Source organism: Anas platyrhynchos, chromosome 1 (genome assembly GCF_047663525.1).
Source record: "Anas platyrhynchos isolate ZD024472 breed Pekin duck chromosome 1, IASCAAS_PekinDuck_T2T, whole genome shotgun sequence".
In the NCBI taxonomy this organism is placed as follows: Eukaryota; Metazoa; Chordata; class Aves; order Anseriformes; family Anatidae; genus Anas; species Anas platyrhynchos.
In genome coordinates this window covers 56,971,952-56,995,540 of record NC_092587.1, presented here as the reverse complement: position 1 = coordinate 56,995,540, position 23,589 = coordinate 56,971,952, and the positions used below count along the sequence as shown (strand labels likewise).

At 40.6% G+C, this 23,589-nt stretch overlaps 1 protein-coding gene across 4 annotated transcripts in view; it reads left to right on the top strand.

The window, feature by feature from the left end:
* Positions 1-19,966, top strand: part of RFX4 (regulatory factor X4) — a 101,299-nt gene extending 81,333 nt beyond the window's left edge. For all 4 annotated transcript variants that reach the window (XM_072038356.1, XM_072038359.1, XM_072038361.1 and 1 more), the window contains 2 exons: positions 5,900-6,038; positions 18,546-19,966. In XM_072038356.1, coding sequence (XP_071894457.1) covers positions 5,900-6,038; positions 18,546-18,818 — 412 coding nt within the window. In that variant the 3' untranslated portion in view covers positions 18,819-19,966. The remainder of the gene's footprint in view (positions 1-5,899; positions 6,039-18,545) is intronic.
* The last annotated feature ends 3,623 nt before the right edge of the window (positions 19,967-23,589 follow it).

Here is a 23,589-nt window from a genome sequence, read left to right as displayed (position 1 = left end):
GTAGATCCAGTTCTGAGTTCCCCTCTGTAAGAAAGATGAGGCCATAAGGAGTCCGGAAAAGGGCCACTAACATGATCAAGTGGAACACCTAAGATATAAGCAGAGACTAAGAGAGCTGGGGTTGGTTAGACTTAAGAAGAGAAGGCTCAGGGAAGGTCTTATCACAGTGTATAAACATGCTATGAAGGATGTAAAGAAAGTGGAGACAGCTTCTTCTCAGTGGTATCCAAATGACAGGACAAAAGGCATGGGTATAAACTGAAATTCTGGAAATTCTGTTTAAACTTAAACAAACAAACAAAAAACACAACATGCAAACAACAAACAATTCATTTTAATGTGATCAAACACTGGAATAGGTCGCCCAGATAGGCTATGGAGCGTCCATCCTTGCTGATATGCAAAACCCATCTGGTCCTAATCCTTGGCAGCCTGATCTAGCAGACCCAGCTTTGAGCAAGGGGCTTACACTAGCTGATCTCCAGAGGGCCCTTGCAGCCTTTATGATTCGATGACTACCGTTTGACCTGCAAATCAAAAATGTCCAAAGTTTGGAAAAATAACCACATTTTCACTTTAGTATTCTAATCTCATCTCCATCACCAAAATTTGCTTGAGGCACTGAATTAAAATAATTACAAGCTGAAATTTGTTTAACATTATTTGATCTTGGCAAACTTCAGACACTCAGACAAAAGTCTCTCTGCTCTTTGTTACATAGCACTTCTGTGCCATCTCATTTGGGTGAATGTGTCACTCACAGATAACCATAACTAAAGAGAAACAGTCACAAAATCATCACTGGAGAAGGGCTCCAGGAACATAACAAAATTAGCAAGAGCCCAGATGCTGACATGAAGCAAGACATTCAAAAGATGTTTCTGATTTCCTCAGTCTCATTGCATACTCATTACCCTTGCAGAAGTGCTTTCTCAGAGTGGAAAATTGTCTACTCTTTGGAAGGATAGTAGAGATTAATTTGAACCTTCCCTCTCCTTCTCTCTTGGAAGGAGAGAAGGTTTGGATTTCTGCCTGAATGTCACTGCTAAGCCCTTCCCGGAAAAACCTGGATATCCTGGATATGGCTGCTTTGTGGAGTTGGAAATAGAGTAGCAGGGAGGTTTGTGAGCTGACACAATGCAATAACTAGAACAAGCCATGGTAAGGCAGTGAATATATCTATAGATACATTCTCCAACCTATCCAGAGGGATCTGGATAGGTTGGAGAGCTGGGCGATCACCAACCGCATGAAGTTCAATAAGAGCAAGTGCCGGGTCCTGCACCTGGGACGGGGAAACCCTGGCTGCACGTACAGACTGGGCGATGAGACGCTGGAGAGCGGCCTAGAAGAGAGGGACCTGGGGGTCGTGGTAGACAGCAAGTTGAATATGAGCCAGCAGTGTGCCCTGGCAGCCAGGAGGGCCAACCGTGTCCTGGGGTGCATCAAGCACGGCATCGCTAGTAGGTCGAGGGAGGTGACTGTCCCGCTCTACTCTGCGCTGGTGCGGCCTCACCTCGAGTACTGTGTGCAGTTCTGGGCACCACAGTATAAAAAGGACATGAAACTGTTGGAGAGTGTCCAGAGGAGGGCTACGAAGATGGTGAAAGGCCTGGAGGGGAAGACGTACGAGGAACGGCTGAGGGCACTGGGCCTGTTCAGCCTGGAGAAGAGGAGGCTGAGGGGAGACCTCATCGCAGTCTACAACTTCCTCGTAAGGGGGTGTCGAGAGGCAGGAGACCTTTTCTCCATTAACACCAGTGACAGGACCTGCGGGAACAGGGTTAAGCTGAGGCAGGGGAAATTTAGGCTTGACATCAGGAGGGGGTTCTTCACAGAGAGAGTGGTTGCACACTGGAACAGGCTCCCCAGGGAAGTGGTCACTGCACCGAGCCTGACTGAATTTAAGAAGAGATTGGACTGTGCACTTAGTCACATGGTCTGAACTTTTGGGTAGACCTGTGCGGTGTCAAGAGTTGGACTTGATGATCCTTAAGGGTCCCTTCCAACTCAGGATATTCTATGATTCTATGATAGATACATGTATGTATACATACATGAGAATTCGTTGTTATTAATGGCATCTCTTGCCTCTGGAAGGTGATTTGAGGAAACTTTTTATCTGAGTGAATCAGTATTTCTGAAAGGCAACAAAGACTTCTATAACCTGACTTCTTTCGCAGTTTGGATTTACATGGGACACATGCTTAGAAACATATTGGGGATGCTTCTAAACATTTTGGTGGTGTCTGCCTTCTTGCCTGGAGCTGACTTTTTAAATGTAGCGATACAACCTCTCTGTTAATCGATGCTTACGTGCCATCTATCTCAAAGATTTTCTGATCTTATTTGCTCTCTATATAGTAGTACTATTAATGTTTTTCTGAATAATTACAACACATACTTATTTGGATCTGCAGCTAAAACAGCACACTGGTATATTAGTTTTTATATGATTCAAGTCTTATGTAATATGCTAATAGAGACATGTTCCTGAAGAAAGGCCTGCACAGAAATGTAGTAACCTCACCCGTAGTGTTCAGAAGCCCAAGACTCCATGGTTCTTTTGGAAGATACAGTTACAGATTCAAACAGAAGAGAAAAAAAATAGGAGACCTTGTATGCAACATTCAGTTGGCTGCTCTGGAAAGAAACAGAGAGAGAAGATCAAAGTCTGCACTAAGATGTCAAGGTTTCTTGAGAAGAGAGAAATAGAGTTAGCAGCTGTCATAGCCGCATAGACTGAACCTCACTCCCATGCGGAGGGGCAGCCAGAGAGCATATGCAGTGTACAGGCCAGGAGCCATTCCCCTGCTGCAGGTGAATTTCACACCAAATGCAGATTCTTGGCCACTCAGCATACCTGAAAGCATTCTAACAGCAGTTCTGCAGGGGTTTCTACCAATATTGCACACTAAAGATGATCCTATTTAAAATATAAAGCCTCCAGAGCATCTTGAGGTAGGAAGAGAATACCTAAAATATCAGAGCACTTTATATGACAGTATTCCACAACGTAAAGATATTCTAAGAACTGAGGCCTTAGAACAATGTAAAGCCCTCCAAGCTCCCAAGACAGACAAATATAGACTGTTGGACTGATTTGTACAAATATTTTATCTGTATTTCTGGCCAGTTTTAGAAGATAAAATATAAATTCAATGGTAACTGTTCTCTGTAAAATAAAAATGTAATTAGGACCAATTGCATATTAACAGAAACGAATAAAAGGGTTCACGGTCTGTTCTTCATTATTAAAACAAGACCTATAAGAAGCAATACTAGTGAATATTTGTGAAACAAGGGGAAGGGCACAGAGTTCATAACCTACTCTAATTCATGCTGGTAAATCTACTAAATCCACAATGGTACTCTCCACACGTATGGGTTATCAGGACAATCAATGGAAGATCTATTGTATTAACAGGGGAAAAAAGTCTTTTAACTGGAATTTCCCTTGTTTCATCTTGTGTCTGTTGCCTCCTGTCCTATCCCTGTGCACCTCTGAGAAGAACCTGGCTCTAGCTGCTCTATCCCCTCTTGTTAGATAGTTGTAGATCATCCCTTTGCCTCTCTTCTTAAGACTGGATAAATGCAGATATCTTCTTGTAGACCATGTGCTCCAGTCCCCTATCTGTTTTGATGGCCTCCACTGGACTTGCTCCAGTATGTCAATGTCCTTTTTGTAGTGCAGAGCCCCAAACAAGACACAGTACTCAGGCTTCTCAAGCGCTAGAGGGGAATAATCACTTTTTAGGCTTGCTGTCTACAGTCTTGCTAATACAGACCAGTATTTACTTGGCCTTCCTCATTGCCAGGACATGCTGGTGATACACATTCAACTTTTTGTCCATTAGAACTTGCAGGCAATTTTCAGCAAAGCTGCTTTTTCTCCAAATGGCCCCAACCTGTACCTGGGAGTTATGCCATCCCAGACTCAGGACTTTGCATTGTTCCCTGTACTGTACAAATGATCAACTGACCATTTTTTTCTGGATCATATCTAGGTCTGCTAGACTCTAGAGTAACTGCCAGTTCCCATCTGGACTTCCCCTAAGAAACCCCACCAGTTTATTATCCCTGTTAATCAGTGACTGTAGATGTTGTTCAAAAGTCACTGTAAGACATGGTAATTGGCAGAAATATTTTGGGGGGATTTTTCAGGTGCACTTTATCCTAGAATTAGAGTTCCCCAGCCAAGCAGTTTCAGATAGGCAGGAAAATACTAGCCTTGAAGGAGTACGGTCATCTCCTTCTCATGTCCTTCTGTATTCTCTCCTGCAGCTGAATTGAGAAAGAGGGAAATTCCTGGACCAAAAGTACCAGACAAAAAAAACAGAATAAGGAAGTTTATAACTCAATGCTCAAGTGAATTAACTGCATTTTAGACAAAAAGCAATGAGGTTTTGAATGAAGGAGATAGACCAGTATCTTCCAAACTAGGACAGCGCATCCTTGATGACTAGAGAGAGCATGAAGTGCAGACACTGTTTCATGGGACTTGGCTTTAGGTGGAAATCCAAGGGCCTCCTGGACTACAGGAGGGACAAGATAGACAAGTCTCCTCTTCAAACAGAGAAGGCTGCTCTGTGAAATGTCAGGCTTGTGAGACTGCCAAAAACATCTGTTACAAATTTTGCTTATCAGTCTGTTGTGTTGAAGGAATTAAAACACAGGATGTCTGCCTACCACAGTGTGCTACAACTCCATGGCACAGCCATTTCTCTCTCCCCCACTCTCCACAGAGAGCCTATTAAAGTCATGTCATGTGAACACCAGTTTGTCTGAGGTAATTATGGAAACCACTTACATTTACGGATAAATACAAATCGATGCAAGAGTGAGAGCTAAATGTTGAACAGTGAAGATGGACATGGGATATTAAGTCCTAAAAAAGTTTTTAGATGGGGCACTCTGCTCTCATTTTGAAGCTGTCTGGTTTGCCTGGTGTAAGACATGACATGGTATCTCTAGAATACCAGTGTAAGTCCAAAGGAATAACAAAACATTTTAAACTCTACCCAGTGTAAAAATGACATTGAACTTTGAAAAAAAAAAAAAAAAAAAGGAAAAAAAAAGGTAAAATCCATACAAATAACTGTCTTCCCTCTCTCACAATGAGTTGTCTGCCTTTTTATTTGTTTATTGTGTTTTGTGTTTCATTTCAGTCTAGCATATATTTTAAGAGTCTTTAAACTTCTGTGCTGAATTAATATTGGGTATTCACCTATCTACATGGAGATGGGGAGGATGCAGAAAGTGTCCATTCATCTTTTGTGCTGAATGACCAACATAATGGTGGCCAACAAGCACTGACACTATAGCTAAGGAAACTGCTCCCTCCTTTACCCCCTGACTGTCCTAAGACAAAGGTTTGGACTAAAAAAAGAAAGTGGGCAGGTTCTCCAAGCTCAAATCCCATTCTATTCTGAAGTCAGCTGCACCAAAGCTGTATGTTGTATGCTTCAGATGTAAATGAATACATCTTTCTCCCTCTCCAAAAAAGGAACATCTGATCGCAGTGCAAGGAGATAGCTGAACTCCACAGTACAGTTAAGTTAAATTTGCCATGCTTCCTGAGTCTAGATAGCAATTTACTAAGAACGTGGCAATAAAAAATAATAATAAAAGGGAAAAATATTCCTAGAAATGAGTCTGCAATTTACAACTAGTCATAGAAACATCCTGAGTCCCTGCATTTGTTTTTCTGTTGAGCACGTCATTTCATTGTGGCACCTGCTTGCCAACTGAGCTGAGAAATGTCTTTTAAAAAGAGGTAGTTTAAGATACCATTCTCCTGTGCAAAAAAAGTACAACTGTATGTCTGATAAAACTTACAGAATTATTAGTGGGAATATAATTACTATGCATACTAAATAGTGTTTTTAATGAATTTTAGGTACACAGGAAGTTACAACTACGGTAGCTATAGCAACCAGCATCCCCATCCAATGCAGAGTCAATATCCATCTTTACCACATGATACTGCTATTTCTGGACCACTTCATTATTCACCTTACCACAGAAGCTCTTCACAGGTAAGTTGGATTTATTTCTTGAAAATGCTTGATTCAACATTTAAGTAAAGTTTTACTTGTACATTTGTTATCAGCATGTAAGCTGTTTGAATCGTCTCTAGTCATTGATGGTCCCTATTTTTTTCTTTTCTGATATTACCTTGATATCTTTCTATTCTAGGGGAGATTCTTTTATCAGAAATACCTTTAGCTTGTGAATTTAGAGTACTAAACTCTAAAATCCAGCAATATGGATTATGAACGTGTTTCTGTGTTAAGAGGTAGCTGAAACAAAGATGAATATAATTAGTTGTATGTTTCTTAGGAGATGGGAACAGGAAGAGATTCCTAACAACCAATAAAAGTGTTTTAATACGCTTGAAGGAAGATTCAGGAACCACAGGGAATTCTTCTGGTGCCCCTCCTTTGAGAATACTTACGGTTAGGAATTTGCCAAAAATGTGAGTTCTGCATATAGTTTGAATAACTCTGGGACCCCATTCCACTGTTTAGAATGTAGGCTATAGACTCCTACAACATGGTAAGGAGGGACGGCACTAACTATTTCAGGGGTATTTCAGTTCACAAAACGAAGCCAGTAGGAGAGAGCACAGATTAAGAATGAAGATGGAATTTGGCAACAGTTCGAAAGTAGGGCCACTCTTGAGCACATCACACATCTGGTGCTTCCCCAGCGTAGAGGGTTCTGGGGTCTCTGCTGGAAGACTTGCAAGGGACAGATACTGGCTGGAGGTAATGACATTAGGGTATTCCACAACACAGTGCCTCTTATGCTTCATCTACTGGAAATTTATGCTAGTATATTAAAGACCACCATGCTTAACTCTTGTCACTGAACTGGAACGGTTTCATGCCAGATGCAAAGATACGAATTTGATAGTGCTTTGGAATAGAACGCATGAAACCTGCATCTCATTCTGGTCTTTGGCATCAGTTTACCAGGTGATCTCAAATAAGTTATTCCTTCTTAAGGTCTCTTAAAGCTTTTTACAATCAGCTGGGAAGATTGTCCTATACTGGATTTGTATAAAACAATCTTCAAATGTGCTCATTTGGACCAGCTCAGCAATCATTCTCTAGCTCATGGAAAAAATAAATCTACAACATCTCACCCATTTGTGTAGCACTTGGTCCATCAAAAAGAATACATGAGATGTGAGGATTTAACTAGTTGTTGCAGCTGCTGTATCTTCAATAGGAACAGTGAGTATATGTTTAAGTAGTGTCCTACAATAGGTTTGTATATATTGTTTTTTCACTACAGGCCATACCCTGTTATCTCAAGGGTTTTTGTTGTTGTTCTTCTTTCCAGGATGCATCAATTTTTGACTTAATATTGGCTCACCCATTTTCTTTACTCTCTTGTTCTTTACCAGAGAAAACCCACATGATTTGTAGTTCTGAAATGACCTCTAAGGCCATGAATCTGGAGAATGAGGCTTTTACAGTTTAGAAAATTTGTCAACCATAGAAGGAGTTTCCTTTATATCCTGTCTGCCACACTGACATAGCACAAGTTAAGCAAGAAATTAATAAAACAAAGCAGGATCAATACATTTGTAGCTTACTCATGTCCTGGTTAGTATGTCATATAGAAATAGTAACATACATTAAAATCATGAAAATGCTTTTCTTTCTGTAATAGGCTGTCTTTACAAATGCAGATGTCAGATAACTTTTTCCTCTCTTGCTAGCCCTTGAGCTACCTTGGATATACATGAAGAATAGCTATGCTTTAATGATTTCATATGAGAGCAAAATGATTTCAACCTGTATTTAGCATGCTTTTTCTCATGCTTCTTGTAAACTGAGATGTAATCTCATGGCAAAATGCAGCTAACAAACTCATATCAATGTACTTATTCCTTATCGAAAGGAGCTACAAACTGAAACACTACTTTAAGAAAAATCTTAACTGATTCAAATCTGGAATTTGCTGACATTGTTTTTAAAACTAAACAAGCTTCTGTGAAGTGCTTGCCCTGATGAAAAATGCTTTCTTAGCTATTTTTAACCAACAGAAGTACATAATGTACTGTTGCCTGCAAAGCCTAACAGGATGTTAGGGAACTACATTTTTTCTACCAGGCTTTCTAAGTGGAATATGGTGTAAGGGATTGCAGCAGGACTCATGACGTTGCAAAATCAAAATACAGGGAGCCAAATTTGCAATGAATATATAAACAGCTGCCGCTGTACTGAAACCAGAGGAGATGCAATGTATTGCTGTGGTAATGTAATCAGTCGAGAAGTGGAGGCATTGACCATCTCTCTTCAAAAGAATTCTTTGTTGTAATCTACATTCAGTACAAATATAGAACTCTGGATCAGCTTTAGCTCTTTAGGATAGTGTCTGGGGATTAACTCAAAGAAAAAAAAAATCTGTGTGGGGGGTAAGTTCTCCTCTACAAACACGGAATCAGAGGGAGCCCTTGTCCCAGAAAGGGGCCTGAGTTGAAACAGACAGGATGTAATAGAGGTGGCTTTTAGTCTGCAGCTATAAATTACTAGTTTGATCTGAAAGAACACCATGTCAGTCCAACCTCTTTCTGAGGAAGAGAGCATCATATTCCGGGTTTTATCAGGTCAGTTATTTTAGGGCTATTTTCCAGCCCAGAGCAATAGTCCTAAAGAAAAAGAGTTGTGTTTGATTCTTTGTTTGTTTCTTTAGTACAACTTTAAGATGGGTCATTTCAGAGACGCAATTTACAGACCATCAACAACAACAACAAAAGTGGAATTAGTGCAGAGGGGATGGAGGGAATAACTTTATTTAGTAGAAGTGGGGAGGACTGAACAGCTGGGAAAGCAGAAGGGAATGAGAGATCTTTTAAATTGTATTTGCAAACAGGTAAAATGTTGATCCCAACTTCACACACAGACTGACATAATAATTGCATTGTGTCGATTTTAGGTTGCCTGCTGTGGTTTTATCATTGGAATCCTTACAGTGGGGCTGTGCTGGTGAAGAAGTCACACAGTTGTAGCTCTTATAATAATACATACAGCTCTTGAAGAGTGCAGGCAGAAGTCCCAACACAAGCCTATCTCACCTGACTAGTAGCAGGTCCATCTTAGGAAGAGGCTCCTAGATAATTTGGGTCCCTTAGTCTTAGTCTTATAGGAAGTGAAACAGTGGTGGGCATCATGCTCACTCACACCCTGTCCCATAATTGATTAGTGAGAGCCCATGAGGATGTTGTTACCTCTCACCTCTGAGAAAGTCTTGGAGCTTAGCTTGGCTCATAGAGCAATGTTATGTGTTTTGTTACTGTAGGCTAAATGGGGATTTTGATAAGTAGCCCACAGTTTCAGAAAGATCAATGACTTTCAGGTGGACAAGAAGGCAAAACAGTAGAGGAGATGGTTTGTAAAAGACTTTATAGTGGAGTAAATATTCTGATGAAGTAATTTCTGCAGCTACTAACCCAGCCGGAGCCTAAATCAGTCACCTTCTGGTGATACAGGCTGACTAATTCCCACTGATGGCTAAGAGTCTTTTTTGTTGACAGGGACAGTCTGTTCAAACCTTGGTCTTATTCCGAATACTTTTTTTCTTTCATCAGCATCTGTGAATATTTCTCAGAACAGTTGCTTCCTTGTAACTCCGGGCTTGATTGCTCATTTCTTGACTCAGCTTACTGGCCAAGAGCCTGGCACACAAATGAAAAAAAAATAAAAATAAAGATTATCTACAGATTGATTTGGTACTATTTAGCTCTCTAAACAACAGTGCTGAAATGCATACAATCATATCTGCTAATTCCATCATCATTTAGGAGGGTGTGTAATGCATTTACATAAACAGATCTCTACTGACTAAAAAATCAGTTTTGTAAGTTTGCTGACTCTAGTTTTAGGTGAACCAGATGCCAGGGCAGAAAATAGACAACAGCTCTGTCTAAAAACTTCTGAGTGTTCCTATCAACTTATGTCAAGTGTAGCAGAGAGGTACACCCTTCAAAGGTAACCCCTGCACATTGTCACCATCTAATCTGCCTGCACAATCTGCATTTGGCTGGCTTTTGATCACAGCTTTTGTCTGCAGATTTCACCCTGGCTGAACAGGTCTTGATCCTCTTTCAGGCTATCCATAAATGTTTCAATTAATAGCATTCCACCTCTTCCTTAGACACAAAGTAATTCATGCTGCAGTCATTTTTCTGTGTAAATCACAAGGGTAACACTCTTGGTAGGAAGAGTAGTTAGAGAAATCTGCAGCAGCATATGTTTTTATACTTTAATGTATCTGGTAACACAGAAAGATGCACGTCATACGAATGTGCATCACTGTTCATGCAGTGCAATATACAGCAAGCATATGGTATATATGTAAGTACTATAATGTATGGCTGTAGTATGTCATATTGTAGGTCCTTTTATGCAGGTTCTATCTCTAGCAATGGCCAGAAGTGCATGTGTGGAGGAAAAGTATTAGTAATAAGGTAGGTAGAGCGTGGTCCTTTCACCAGCATAGCCACACTGTGCTTGGTAAGGGCTGACCTAGGGATGTCCTGAGTAGGAAGCAGCAGCTGGGCTGTTGTATTTTCTAGCAACTCACTCTCCATTACTCTCTTTAAGCTCTTTTGTACTTCTGAAGAATGGTTTGTATGAAGCATGTATTCTCTTGTTGGTTTAAAACCTACTATCTTATAATTGCATTGGATGGCCTATTTTAGGGGAGGGGGCTGATGAAGAATAGGGAATACTCATTACCTATTTGTTTACTCTCACCATTCAAGACAGTGTAGATCTCCATTATTCCTCCCACCTCCTTCCTCAATTTCTTTTCCAGACTTAAGGGTTATAATCCACATAGATTCTCTCATGACAGATGCTCTACACCCAGCAATTACCTAAGGACTGCGTGTTCACTGCAGGGCAGGGTACTCTGTGGGGGTACATGGCCATCCTCTTCTCTCAAGTTGTGCTGAGCAGGGAACCTGATGGAGTTGCAGCTGCCCTCCAGCCTTTCAGTGCAAACCTGATCTCAGAGAAAGTAGGCGGGACTCAGCCAGGAAGCCACCAGACCAGCCATTTGGACCTGGGAAGCACTCCTAGATCCCATGCTGCACACAGGCCCTTCTTAGCCTTTCTCTTCCTTTGCCAAGGTGATGTAACCACCTTCAAATGGAGTATCTCAGATGGAGGTATTTAACAGGGAGCCACAGAAATGGCACTGTTGTGTTTTCCTCTAAATTCTTTTGAGATGCAGTCCCCACCTTGAAGTCAAGCATTTGTTTTTCTCTTTTTAAAAGCTGCCTCCTGTTGCACTCAGGAGCATGGCCAATGTCAGCTGTTCCCGAGCTGGCGCTCTGTTCTCAAGAGGTGCTAAACAACTTCTGGGACTGGGAGTAGCACATTTGTATCAACAGGTGCTTGTGCTGCTGTGTTGTTGTTGTCGGAGTGGGTTTATAACAAGGCATAAAGCATACGGTGGAGAGGAATGACCACAGGCACCAGTACATGCTGGGGGTTACCTGGCTGGAAAGCAGCTTTGCAGACAAGGACGTGGTGGGCTGGCCCAGGTTGCCCAGAGAGGCTGTGGAGTCTCCCTCCTTGGAGATCTTCAAAAGCTGCCTGAACGTGGTCCTGGACAACCAGCTTTGGGTGACCCTGCCTGAGCAGGGGGGTTGGACCAGGTGGCTTCCAGAGGTCCTTTTTGACCACAACCATCCTGTGATTCTGTAATAAAGTGTTAATTTATTACAGATTCCTGTCTCTGCACGGAGAGTATTTTATGAGATATGTGAGATGATACAATTTTATGAGAGGCTCCCTGCTCTGCACAGCACCACAGAATTGACCTATATGCTGCTAAATTCTCCTAGTCAAGAAACTAAGAGATTTAAGGACAATTAAACTAATAATATATATTTTTTTTTTTAAAAAAAAAAAAGAGGGAGAAGAAGAAAAAAGTCTCACATACTTGGCTAGTAAGAAAGAAACAAAATCTAAGCTCTTCTCTGAATGTTTCAATGCAAGAAAAGTCAGGATAAAGTGATGCAAAAGAAAACTGCACAGCCAAAGTGACTAAAGGTCTATGAGGTAGCACCCTGGGATGGTTAATAACGACATTTGGATCCTCACCCCTTGAGGTTTGATTTCAGAGAAGCCACTTGACTTACCCTTCCAGTCATACCTCATTTGTCTCTTCTCTTAAAGCCATGACTTTCTTTTGCCATTTTCCCCTGTGTATGTGGCTGGGCAAAAGGTGATTTCACAGTTCATCATGGTAGCAAAATGAAGAGGGAAACAACTTCCCCTGGGGATGATTCGTGCTTTTGCATGTGTTTGGGAAGGAAAAGACAGCAATGTGAGCCAGTTACCGGGTTGCAGCAGGCGTGAATCTCCAGAGCAGGGCTGGTCTGGGAGGCAAACTGCAGATGAACTACAGTATTGAAGCCACCAGCACTCACTGAAATTAGTGGAGATGGGTATACAACAGAAAAATATGTGTATTTTAGCATGGTGGATAGTGAACTTCTGGATTCTGCTGCTACAGCAGGGTGTAGAGACAGACAATATAAAGATCAAAACATGATTAGACAAGTTAATGGGCAACAGAGATTAGGGATGCATATCCATAATCACGCAACTGTGACGCTGGAATTGAGAAGAGCATGGCTAAGCTGGTGTGCTCTCCCTGGGTGATGTCTCCTACTATTTCCTGGGAGAACAGTGATTTAGATGCTCCACTGTGCAGACTGTGCATGTTTTATGTGTCTTTAGGGTGAGAGGTTAACCCTAAAATTATAAGCACTCTGGGTCAGAGGTTTTCTTTTATGGTTATATGTATATATGTGTCAGCCACAACTCCAAGCCTGATTCTGTCCCTTTAATTACTGGGCAATACAAACAGTGGAAGCAGTTTCCAGAAACTAATCCCTGTTGTATCTCATACTCCCTGCAACTTTCTTCCTCCCCCAAAAGAACTATCAAATTTAGCTGAAATTGACCGTTTCTAAAGTTGCTGGACAGAAATAGGAAAAAATCACAGGGCTATCTCATAAGATTCTTTTCCTCAGAAAAAGAGGCTAACCTTCCTCTTGCATCCCCCTCACTGAGAAACAACCATGAACCTTCTGCAGTCCATGGTTTACTTACATGATCTGCACAAAACAGTCTGAAAAATGTTGCAGTACTACAAGTCAACCAGTAGGTTTGATCTGCACCTCTCAGAGGCACAGCACCGGGGCCATAGTTTAGGGAGCTTTCAGCAGTCTTTGTGCAATGCCTGTCCTAAACTGCTCTGAGGACCACAGTGGTTTCATCCAGCTTCCTTGAAATGCCTTTGAGTTGCAGCACTACTTGTTTTTTTCCGGGCAATGTTGCATGCCACAGTTCTACCCAACCACGTCTTCACCTCCATAAGCCTCTACAGCAGGATTTACATGAGGGGCAGCTCTGGAAGAAAGCATTAACTTCTTTCCCCTCCAGTGGAGTAGCTGAAGAAATCTCCCAGACAAAACCAGTGCTTTAGCACCCATTCATGTTGTTCTGTCCCACCTACTCCACAGATAAGAGAAGGAACCGAAGCGAAAAGTTCTTGTTCATCCAGAGCATATCCAATATAAGCTTATGACTATACCAATGAAGTAAGAATAATTCACCCTTCCCAATAACCATTCTGTCATCTAACAACTAGTAATGACAGAAAGAAAGAAAGAAAGAAAGGAAGAAAGAAAGAAAGAAAGGAAGAAAGAAAGAAAGAAAGAAAGAAAGAAAGAAAGAAAGAAAGAAAGAAAGAAAGAAAGAAAGAAAGAAAGAAAGAAAGAAAGAAAGAAAGAAAGAAAGAAAGAAAGAAAGAAAGAAAGAAAGAAAGAAAGAAAGAAAGAAAGAAAGAAAGAAAGAAAGAAAGAAAGAAAGAAAGAAAGAAAAGTCCATCCAAATCCCATCCATGCAACAGGAATTATTGTTCCGAACTGTATGGCTTCATAGCAAACTTGAGTTATTAAAATGTAGTTCAAGTAATTATGTATTGAATGCAACAGGAAACAGATGTCTTCTTTTTAAATAATTACAAATAGGATTTTCATAAGGCTCCAAATGCCACTCCCAAAGTACCAAGGTCACTTAGAGTGACTTGAAAATTTCACCCAATCTATTTAATTAGACGTAATAAGCTTCATTTTGTGAAGAAAAGGTTCAAATAGAGGGTTATAAAGATGAAATCAATAGTTCCAATTTTGACACTATTTGAGATTTTGAGCATATTTTTATAAAGTTACTGTATAGCCAGTTCTTCACAATTGTTCTAATTTCTGGTGTGAGTTATTTGTAAATCTTAAAGTAGTGGCTAATGCCAACTGGTAACTCAGCATTCTGCAGCAGTGTGAGCTAATGCACTGTAAAGTCAGAGGCACATTCATAAGGAAAATATTTTGCTGTTTGGACAGAGACACCTTTCACCTCCCTGCATAATCAGCCAGCGAGCTGAGGGTAAGAATAAGGAGATTATTTGCCATCCTCACACTGCAGGAATTCAATCTTCACTTCTTGGTAGGGCATATTTAATGTAGTATTTTCTAAAATAATACCAAAAGAAATTGAATTAATTTTACATTTGGGGGGTTTAACAATAATCTGCTTAAAGTCTCCCAGACTTAAAGAGCTTCTTGTCTAGGTCTAACGGCAGCAGTAGCAACAAGTGTGAGTTAACCCAGAAAATGGTAATTTCCTGTCAAGAGCCCTCCAACAAACGTCGCTTTTATATCTGGCAAAGATCACTAGGCCCCAGTGTTTTGAGTTCAGCGTGCTTAAGCACTCTTCATTAAACCGGATGTAGAGTGTGAAAGGTGATTCAGGCAGCATGGGCAGGCATCCGCCCAGATGGCGATGCTTTGGACACTCCAACAAGGCTGAATAGATGCTTCATTGGGTGAGTTAATAGTCAGGCAGGGGCCAGTGGGTACTTTAAAAATATTGTCTTTCAATAGTCTCTTCACTGGAGGGAAAAAGAAGTCACTGACTCATTTGCGATTAGCTGACCTACCATTACAAAACTTTCCATCTTGCATTCAGTCATAACAGAATTTATTGTAAAATACTAGATATTTAGAGTCCATGTTATTTTCAAGCAATTACTCTTTTTACATTCATGACACATTCATAAACACAGCTGCGTCGGGCGCGCTTGATGCGGGGGAAAAGCAGCACACTGTATCCTGTCCCCTTATGCATAGCCATTAACTCTGCCTTCTTAGAAGCCTTAGCGTGGCCTCTTGGCTGCAAATAGGAGGGGATTATCTTTCCTTTCAGTGCATCCTGAAGTTCATTTTGGGAGCCAAGGTTTCAATCCCAAAATGGCACCGTTTTTGTGTGGCCAACCTGCCTAAAAGATATTATGTGGCTTTCCCACATAATGCTATGCACAACCAGGAGATCCCACACAATATCCCCTGAGATCATTTTGTTTGTTTTGCTCATATATGAAGTTTTTGCAGTCTGCAAATTTTAAGTGGCAAATTATCCTGGCTGAAGCTCGGGCTTTCTCTTGCCATGTGTAAGAGCTATGATGGCAAGTAATTGCCCTGTTCTACGTCACAACCTCAAGGGAAAATTGCACCAGGTCAGGATAGCGAAACATTCTGTTATGCTTAACAACAGAGCAGATCAAATACTGCATTGGGAAGAAACGAGAGAATCATTGGTATATTATGACAAGAGTCTAGATGAATGTATTTCTAAGTATATAAATTAATACAAGAATCTACAGTGATTTGAGGTATAGATCAATGGGTAGTAAAGGCAAAGATAACTGTCGTGATAATTGTTATCAAGTAAAACACTACTAAAGTCAAAGCAGTATGTTTCTAGCTTGGTCTGCATCTTGCAGCTCCACAGATGGCATACAGAAAAGACTTTAAAATGTATTGTTTGTGTAATGTGTTATTTTTCCCAATGATACATCCCGGTCCTGGCTCCCGCCATCTCAAAACATTTTGTACACAGTGGAACAAATCTGTGACATCTCAGATCAGCCATGGATTTGTCAAATATGGAAAATGGACTTTTATTTAGCCTGAGTAAACCGAACCAACGGGCAGCAGTACAAAGGAGAGAGCCACCTTCTGAGGATCACTCATCTTCTGTCCTAAATACTTAGGTTTGATAGTTTGAGGTTGAATTAATTCTTCTCATGGCTGTAGAAAAGCACAGATAATTCTCTTTTATTAGATGTCTGAGTTTTTGACAACTAACATTAGATGAAATGAATTCCACTCTGAAGCTATAGCAAAGCACGTGACAACTTTTTCTGAATCCATTATGGCAGGAGCTTTGTTCTCCAGGATGTTCAGGTGAAGGCGGTCAGCAGGCATGAGACTGAAAATGACTTCAATGTGTTGCTTGTGCGTACCAGGAAAACTGCATTCTAACTCTACTAACTAGTCTTCCAGAAGTTAAAATACGAGAAATATTCAACTTTTTCTGGAACCTCTTATGTTTGCTTAGAGTACTTGCAAGTTGGTTGTTTCTTGACAGGGTGCCTTGTCCTTAATTAGCGAGTTAATGGAGAAAACCATGGTCCTAAATTCAAATCACCTCATATAAAACCTCAAAGTTCGAGTTTTGTGGTTGCTGGGTACCGATAGCTCTGATCTTAAGGAGAAGCTTCTGGAAAGCTAACAAGTCTGATAACTTGTTGACGGGAATACAAACCTTTCTGTGGTCGGTGCCTAAGCTGGGCCGAGAGGTTGGAAGTTCACTGGGTGGAACTTAGATGATCTTGTACAGACACGTGTCCAGTGTTGCCAGCACAGCTTATTCTGATAGCTGGGTTAGCAGTCCCTGCCATAGTGCTGACATTTTGGGATGGTGCTGCCATTTACCAGCCTTTTTCAGCCACTGATTGCATAGGTAAATCCACAGTCTCTGTGGCGATGAGGAGTATATGCTAAATAATGCATGGTACAACTTTGATCTCTTCCTCTCATCTGCTAACTGGTCTGTCTCCGCAGGACACGGAGGAATATGCTAAGTCACTAACTACAGTGTACTGGTCAAAAATAGCCTTCTCTTTATCCTCTCTAATTAGGAGTGGCCAGCATGTGGCTTTTGAGCTGCCTGAGGCTTGCGAACTGTTCAAAAATGTTTTCCAAGGCAGGGCTGCCTTCCTGGTTGTGGTCTGAAGGGTGTCAGCAGAAACTCCTCATGCAGACATTGCAGTAATTGCCTTGGGGACCCGCTTATGCAACCCATTAATGCCACCCCATCCAGCAGTGGAGTAATGTAATGAGGCCCCTTGGGAATCACCACCATCTCCCTCCTGTGAGCAACAACAGTTACAGCAGCTCTTCTCTCCATGCTCCCCCTAAAATATGGGGCAGGGTTTTTACCATCCTCAGCTGAACACAGTTTTGGCATGTAGCTTGCAGGGTTTGTAAGGAGAGATCCAGGAGAGGTGCCCATCCTACTCTGGAGACAGCTTCTAGTTAAGGAAATATCAGCTGTGAACAACCCAAGATAACAAAATTTAAAATTATGACATTTTTCATATAAAAGGTACAGCCCTGTGTGTATGGATGCATTTGCCCCAGTTCTGCCGTGCTCACCATGACCATCTGTGGTGGCTAAAAACCACCCTGCCGAAAAGGTGTAAAATGTAGATGTGAAGATAGACAGCAGGTCAAGGGGAATAGGGATCCTCACCGTCTCTGAGATGCAGATGGATGATAGGAGGGCAAAACAAGGAAAGTTGTTTCTTAAGCAGAACACACAGATGACCTATTCCTGCAAGACAGGTGATAAATAAATAAATACGTGGTAAGCAAGTACTCATAAGCACAGTTTACTTCTTGTGGCTGGGCAGCCTGTGGGTACAGGGGACAAATGCTGTTCTCTGTTTTCCTGCCTGTCCTATCCTCAGCACATCTTCTCCTTAGTGGGAGGCCATTGTTAAACCTACTTGGTGTCTAGTTTCCAGCTGTCACTGCGAACAGCTGGGGAATAGAGAGATTCTTCTGCCTGACTCTTCTGATAAGTTCTTCAATTAGCTGCCCACTCTGGGGCCAGGCTGTAGAATTTTTCTGCAGAAACTGGCAGGATGGCTTGTGAACATTTAAAAGGGAAGGCACCTTTCCGGTAATAAAGATCCTTTTCCTCTCCTCCCTCAAAATCTAGCTGAGTGAGCAGGAGTCAGAATATTTTATGCTCTGTTTTTTACTGAACAGCAAGATTCCCAGTAAAAGCTGTGAGACAAAAACTAGACAAATTCAATTTATTTTTCTGCTGCCAGATATACCTGCCAGTAGCTAGCTTGTTGGTAAGTTCATTTGATATTTGAATGTTGTGACTCCTTTGCAAGACTCCCCCTGACACTTTGATTAGACTGCAGGCACTGGATATCTGATATTCCCCCTTCAATACATTACCGAGGGTTTGGAAGGCTGCTCGTTCACCTGATTTTGTTTATATGAAACAAGGAAATGTGATACCACCAGCCCTTACTTCACAATTCAGTATACGGTAAATAATTCTTTAATTTGTTCTTCTCTTTTATTGCAGTACCCTTTCAACAGCCCAACATCCAGGATGGAGCCCTGTTTGATGAGCAGTACCCCGAGGCTGCATCCCACACCAGTGACTCCTCGCTGGCCAGAGGTGCCGGCCGCGAACTCCTGCTACACGAGCCCATCCATGCACTCCACGAGATACGGAAATTCTAGTGACATGTACACCCCCTTGACTACGCGCAGAAATTCTGAATATGAGCACATGCAACACTTTCCCGGCTTTGCCTACATCAATGGGGAAGCCACCACAGGTTGGGCGAAATGAAAATGACTGGTATCAGTTAAGCCCATATACTTAAAGGAGTTATAAAAACTTGATGTTACGTGGGACTTTACATGGATGTTCATGAAGGGAGGGGAAGATGGAAAAGATCCTGGGCAGATAAATGTAGTTCATAACGTGGGCAGATCGCAGACCAGGATAACTGAACGTTCCTGTAGCCGAAAAAGATTGATGTGCTATTCTAGACAACTTTTTAGGCCAATCTGTGCCTTTTTTAATTCTGGCATGTGGGCCAACCCTGTGTGATGTCAATGTCAGTGAGCCATTTTCCCCCCTCTCTTATTGACAAATGTTAATGAGTCTTACAAAAAAAGTACTGGAATGGAATCTATTTATAATTTGTGTTAAAGACAGGAAGTCCACTCTCAGCAAAACTCTGGCATCTGTTCTTTTAAGCTTTTAATGCATTTCTTAAAAACCATTCTGCCATGTCATCACTCATTCGTATCAGTTCCTCCATCTGGCTCCTTAAAAGACGTGTTGTGTAGATTTCAGTTTACACCTAACTTTGTATATTGATGCACCTTTCTGTTGATCCAGTAAGTTTGATCTTTGCAAAAGAGAAGAAAAGACATGTAGCATTGAATTATACACTGCCTTAATTTGACTATTGTCCTTATTGTATATGTATTTGTGTTAAGTTTGCACAATCCGGAAAAATCTAACTTCTCTGGTCATTATTGACAAGGTTAAGAAGGGACTTGGGGACTGGGAAGATTTTGGATTCAGAGCCACATATGTTAAATATGATGATATGAAGCAATTATGTAAAAAAAAAAAAAAAAAAAAAAGACAATGCAAACACAATTATTCATTTAATTACCTATTGCCAGGTATGACAATGTTCTCTCAATTCCTTCATGTGGTGTTAATTCTATACACTTCTACAAGAGCAAAATTCAAAGCTGTGCCTTTGAACTTATTCTGTACTGTGTATGTGTGGAAAAATGTATTGTATTTTGGAGAGAATTTTTCTTAGACATTTTCTGTCAGATTTGTAGCTATTTGTGAGTTTTTGTTAGATTTTATTAACATAGCTTTTTCTTCTGTATTATAAAATGCACCAAGCAACTATGGTGGACCTATTACCCTATGGGTAAGAAATAAATAAATGGAAATATGACATCAGACATTTTAGTAATTGTTTTGTAAATAAAATCTTTGATAGCACCCAGTGTGATAATAACAATGTTTATGCCTAAGATGGACATAAGTGTTATTTGTACAGTTGTGCAAGATATATGAGGGAATTTCACACTCAAATAAAGTTCTTGAAATTGAATAGATACCATTTAAATTTACTTAAATACAGAAGCTTCCACAAGCTGTAAACTTTCAAAAAATCCTAAAAGTGACAACGTATGTTTTTATCCAACAAAGGACTTGAGAATGTATATACCTGGCAGCAAATGAGTAGTCCTACACCTGTGCTTTCAGCTGCAAACTGCTCAAGGCTACATCTGGACTGATGACTTCATATTGTTTGGTTTAAGTCCTGCTAATGGTGCTCATCCAAACCATGGTATTCAAGGAGGCAGGTAAGATACTATTTTCTTTACTGTACCTTGTAACAACATATCACCACTGGAATACTGGAAATGGAAAAGATGTTTTTCCTTAGGTGAGCAAGTGGCAAAATTCTCAGACCTTCTATATTTACCTGGTGAGTAAATTCATTAGTTTGGGCTTAGTGAGCATTTGAGCCGTAAAGTAACTACAGGAATGAACTGGAAATCTTCAAGAATGGAGGGAGGAAGGGTGTTCCAGACCAGGTTTTAAAAGTGTTGAGATTCTTAAACATTCAGCCAAGGTCCTGGTAGGGTTTTCAGAAACAAAGAAGGAGCCTATCTCCACCTTTAGGTACCTGACGAAAATCTTGTTTCCTGGGTTAACGCGCAGACCTTTTGAAATTTTACTTATGTCAGCTGGTGTTATAAAATATACAGTTACTCTTCACTTTTATTAAGTGATGGCAGGATAGGGGAGATGATGCTTAGGCTAAATTATTTATTTTATTTTTATTCAAGTTGCCTTCAGGTAAAATTGGCCACACATGAAGAAGGTAAGTGGGGAAGTTTATAATGGCCTGTCTTTAGCAGCTAGAATTTTAACGTGTTTGAGTCCTATTTTGCATTTTGTTATTGAAGACACTTAAAGCAAAGCATTGATTCTGGCCAATTAATTATTAAGAAGCATAGACATATCTGCCTCATCAAGACTGTGAGAAATGAATATGGAAAAGGCAGTGTCTCTACAATAGAAAAATCCATGTTCCCTTCCCCCAAGGAATTCCAAATATCTGTATTGCATCACATCTGCCAAGAGCCCGCAGTGACCCCTTCACTCATTTCCTATTGCTGGAACACTGATTAATCTCCATTTACCTGACGGACTGCTGACCACGACCTGCCATCATCTCTCCGAGGAACAGATGTACTGGTGAGGCATTTATGGGCAGAACTGATCAAGAACTCAGAGCTGGGTCTTTGGAAGGATCATGAAACCCAGCACCAGTCAAGGAAAGTCAAGAAGCACTTCCTGTATTTTATTTTATTTTTTACAAGAACTTGTTAAACCAAATAAAGCCTCATCTGCATTGAATGAAAGAGAAGAAAGAGAGAATATGTTAGTATGCAAATGTGCCATATCCTTCAACATATTTGGGGACAACTCCCTTACCCTGACCTGAAGAACCCAGGGAAACTGTTCAGGAAGGAGGATGGATACTGGACGCGTGTCAGCAGCAGAAATGATACAGGCTTTACAAGAAGAGAACTGCAACACCACGTGAGAAGTGCTGGGAATGGGAATTTTGACCAGCAGCCTACTTGAAATCACTGTATTCATAAAAAAAAAAGAGCCAAAGAACAGTTAATTTCATCATCTGCTAGACAGCGCTTGGATTTTGAAAGTCTTCTGCAAAAGAACCCCAACAGTCTTTCTTTAGATTAAAAAAAAAAAAAAAATGATAATAATAATAATTAGAAATTTATGTAGATTCCACAGGAGTATGATCGTACACTTCCAGTTAACTTTGAACCGCTTCCTGATGAGGGTTTTGAAATTTAAACTGGACATTTGGAGCAATACACAGATTACTGAACACAGCTCTACAGAGGTCGTCATCACCATCTGCATCAGCAGTGCTGCAAGGGAAAGCGGGCTCCCTCCTCAACCACTGCAGGTCAGAGCCCACCATATTAATATAAACTGCCACAGCTTTCGGGTCACAGGGGTATATAGCAGGCTGTGAAGTGCAGTGGCTCAAGAGATGATAACTTCTGAGCAGAAGGGTTGGTTAAGGGCAGGAATCTCTTAAATCACCCTTGTAGAAATTGCCAAACCTCCTGAGTCAGAGCCTGGAGACTATTCACTAAGCCTTTCCCTTGACTGCGGTAACTGAAACTGCTGTTTCTTGCCTAGCCACGTATTTATGTGTACATTGAGCAGATATGTGACTGTACAATAATTTCTGAAGATGTTGTGATACCACATGCCAAAATACTCAGTCATGTTTTCTCTTTCTCCAGCTTTCTTCTTTACTCTTTTCATTTTTCTTTTTTTATTTTTTCTCTTTCTTTCTCACTAGCTTTCTCTCTCATAACAAATATGCATTTCGTTTCTGTTTTAATGTATTTTATTTTTTCATGTTCTAAAACACACAACATATATAATTTATAACATATAACAACATATAATATATAAATTATATATAGTAAATAAAACATGTAACATACAACATAGCATAAATAACATATTTTATGTTTATCTATATGTGTGTATACACACGCAAACATATCTGTACGTATGCATGTAAAAATCCATTGCAATTCTTCAAGATTTTTCATTACCAGGTAGAAAAAAGACTCAGCGGGGGAAGAGCAGTGAGAACTCCATTCACTAGCATGAATCCTGTTTTTGTCAGGCTACCTCTTGCTGCTAAGGTCACTACCCTTTGACAAAAATGGCCTCTGACCTCCCCAGCCCCACAATTCTGTTGTGACTGACCCTGAAACCCATGAAATTCAGGGGCAGACATTGCTTTGGAAGGTTTAGATAAAGCTGACTAACATGGGAAGGGCTCATGGTATGCGCCCATCTGAAAAGGTCTGGCAGTTCTTTGGTAGAGGATGCAATTTATTCTGTCCCCTTCTTTCATTGAAATCCTAATCCTTCATATGCTACCTAAAGTGGAAACTAAAACGCACTGATGATGAATAACAATGTGCCTTTAAAAGGCAGTAACAGTTTTCTAGTCTTTATTTTTTATTTTTATTTTTAATAAAGATTTTAATTGACCATGTATAAGTAAAACGAATGTTTTGCTGTGCTGTTAATCTAAAAGTTTATCTAGAAGTTAATCTAGAAGTTAATCTAAACAGGCTTATAGTTTCTTATAGTTTCAATTGTAAATCAAATAAGCAAAGGATTATTTTTACTGGGTTTCTTTCAAAAGCTGCATTAGTATACACATGGTCCTGACTCAGAAGGAACAGTTATGCACTTCAGGCTGGATTTCACTACTCTTTGTAGTCCAAAGACTCTGTTGATCCTTTTTCACATCTCAGGTTGACCCATTGCAGAAAGAAACCCTAACCAGAAAATTCAGATCCTCGTTCAGGTCTGCATCTTAAACACACACAGGCATATGCAGGCACTGCTTCTGCTTCGTGGAGTCACCCATCCATCTGCAGATGAAATCTCCCTGCCCCTGTGGTATTTCCAGCCACAGAGCCAATCATTTGTGACATGA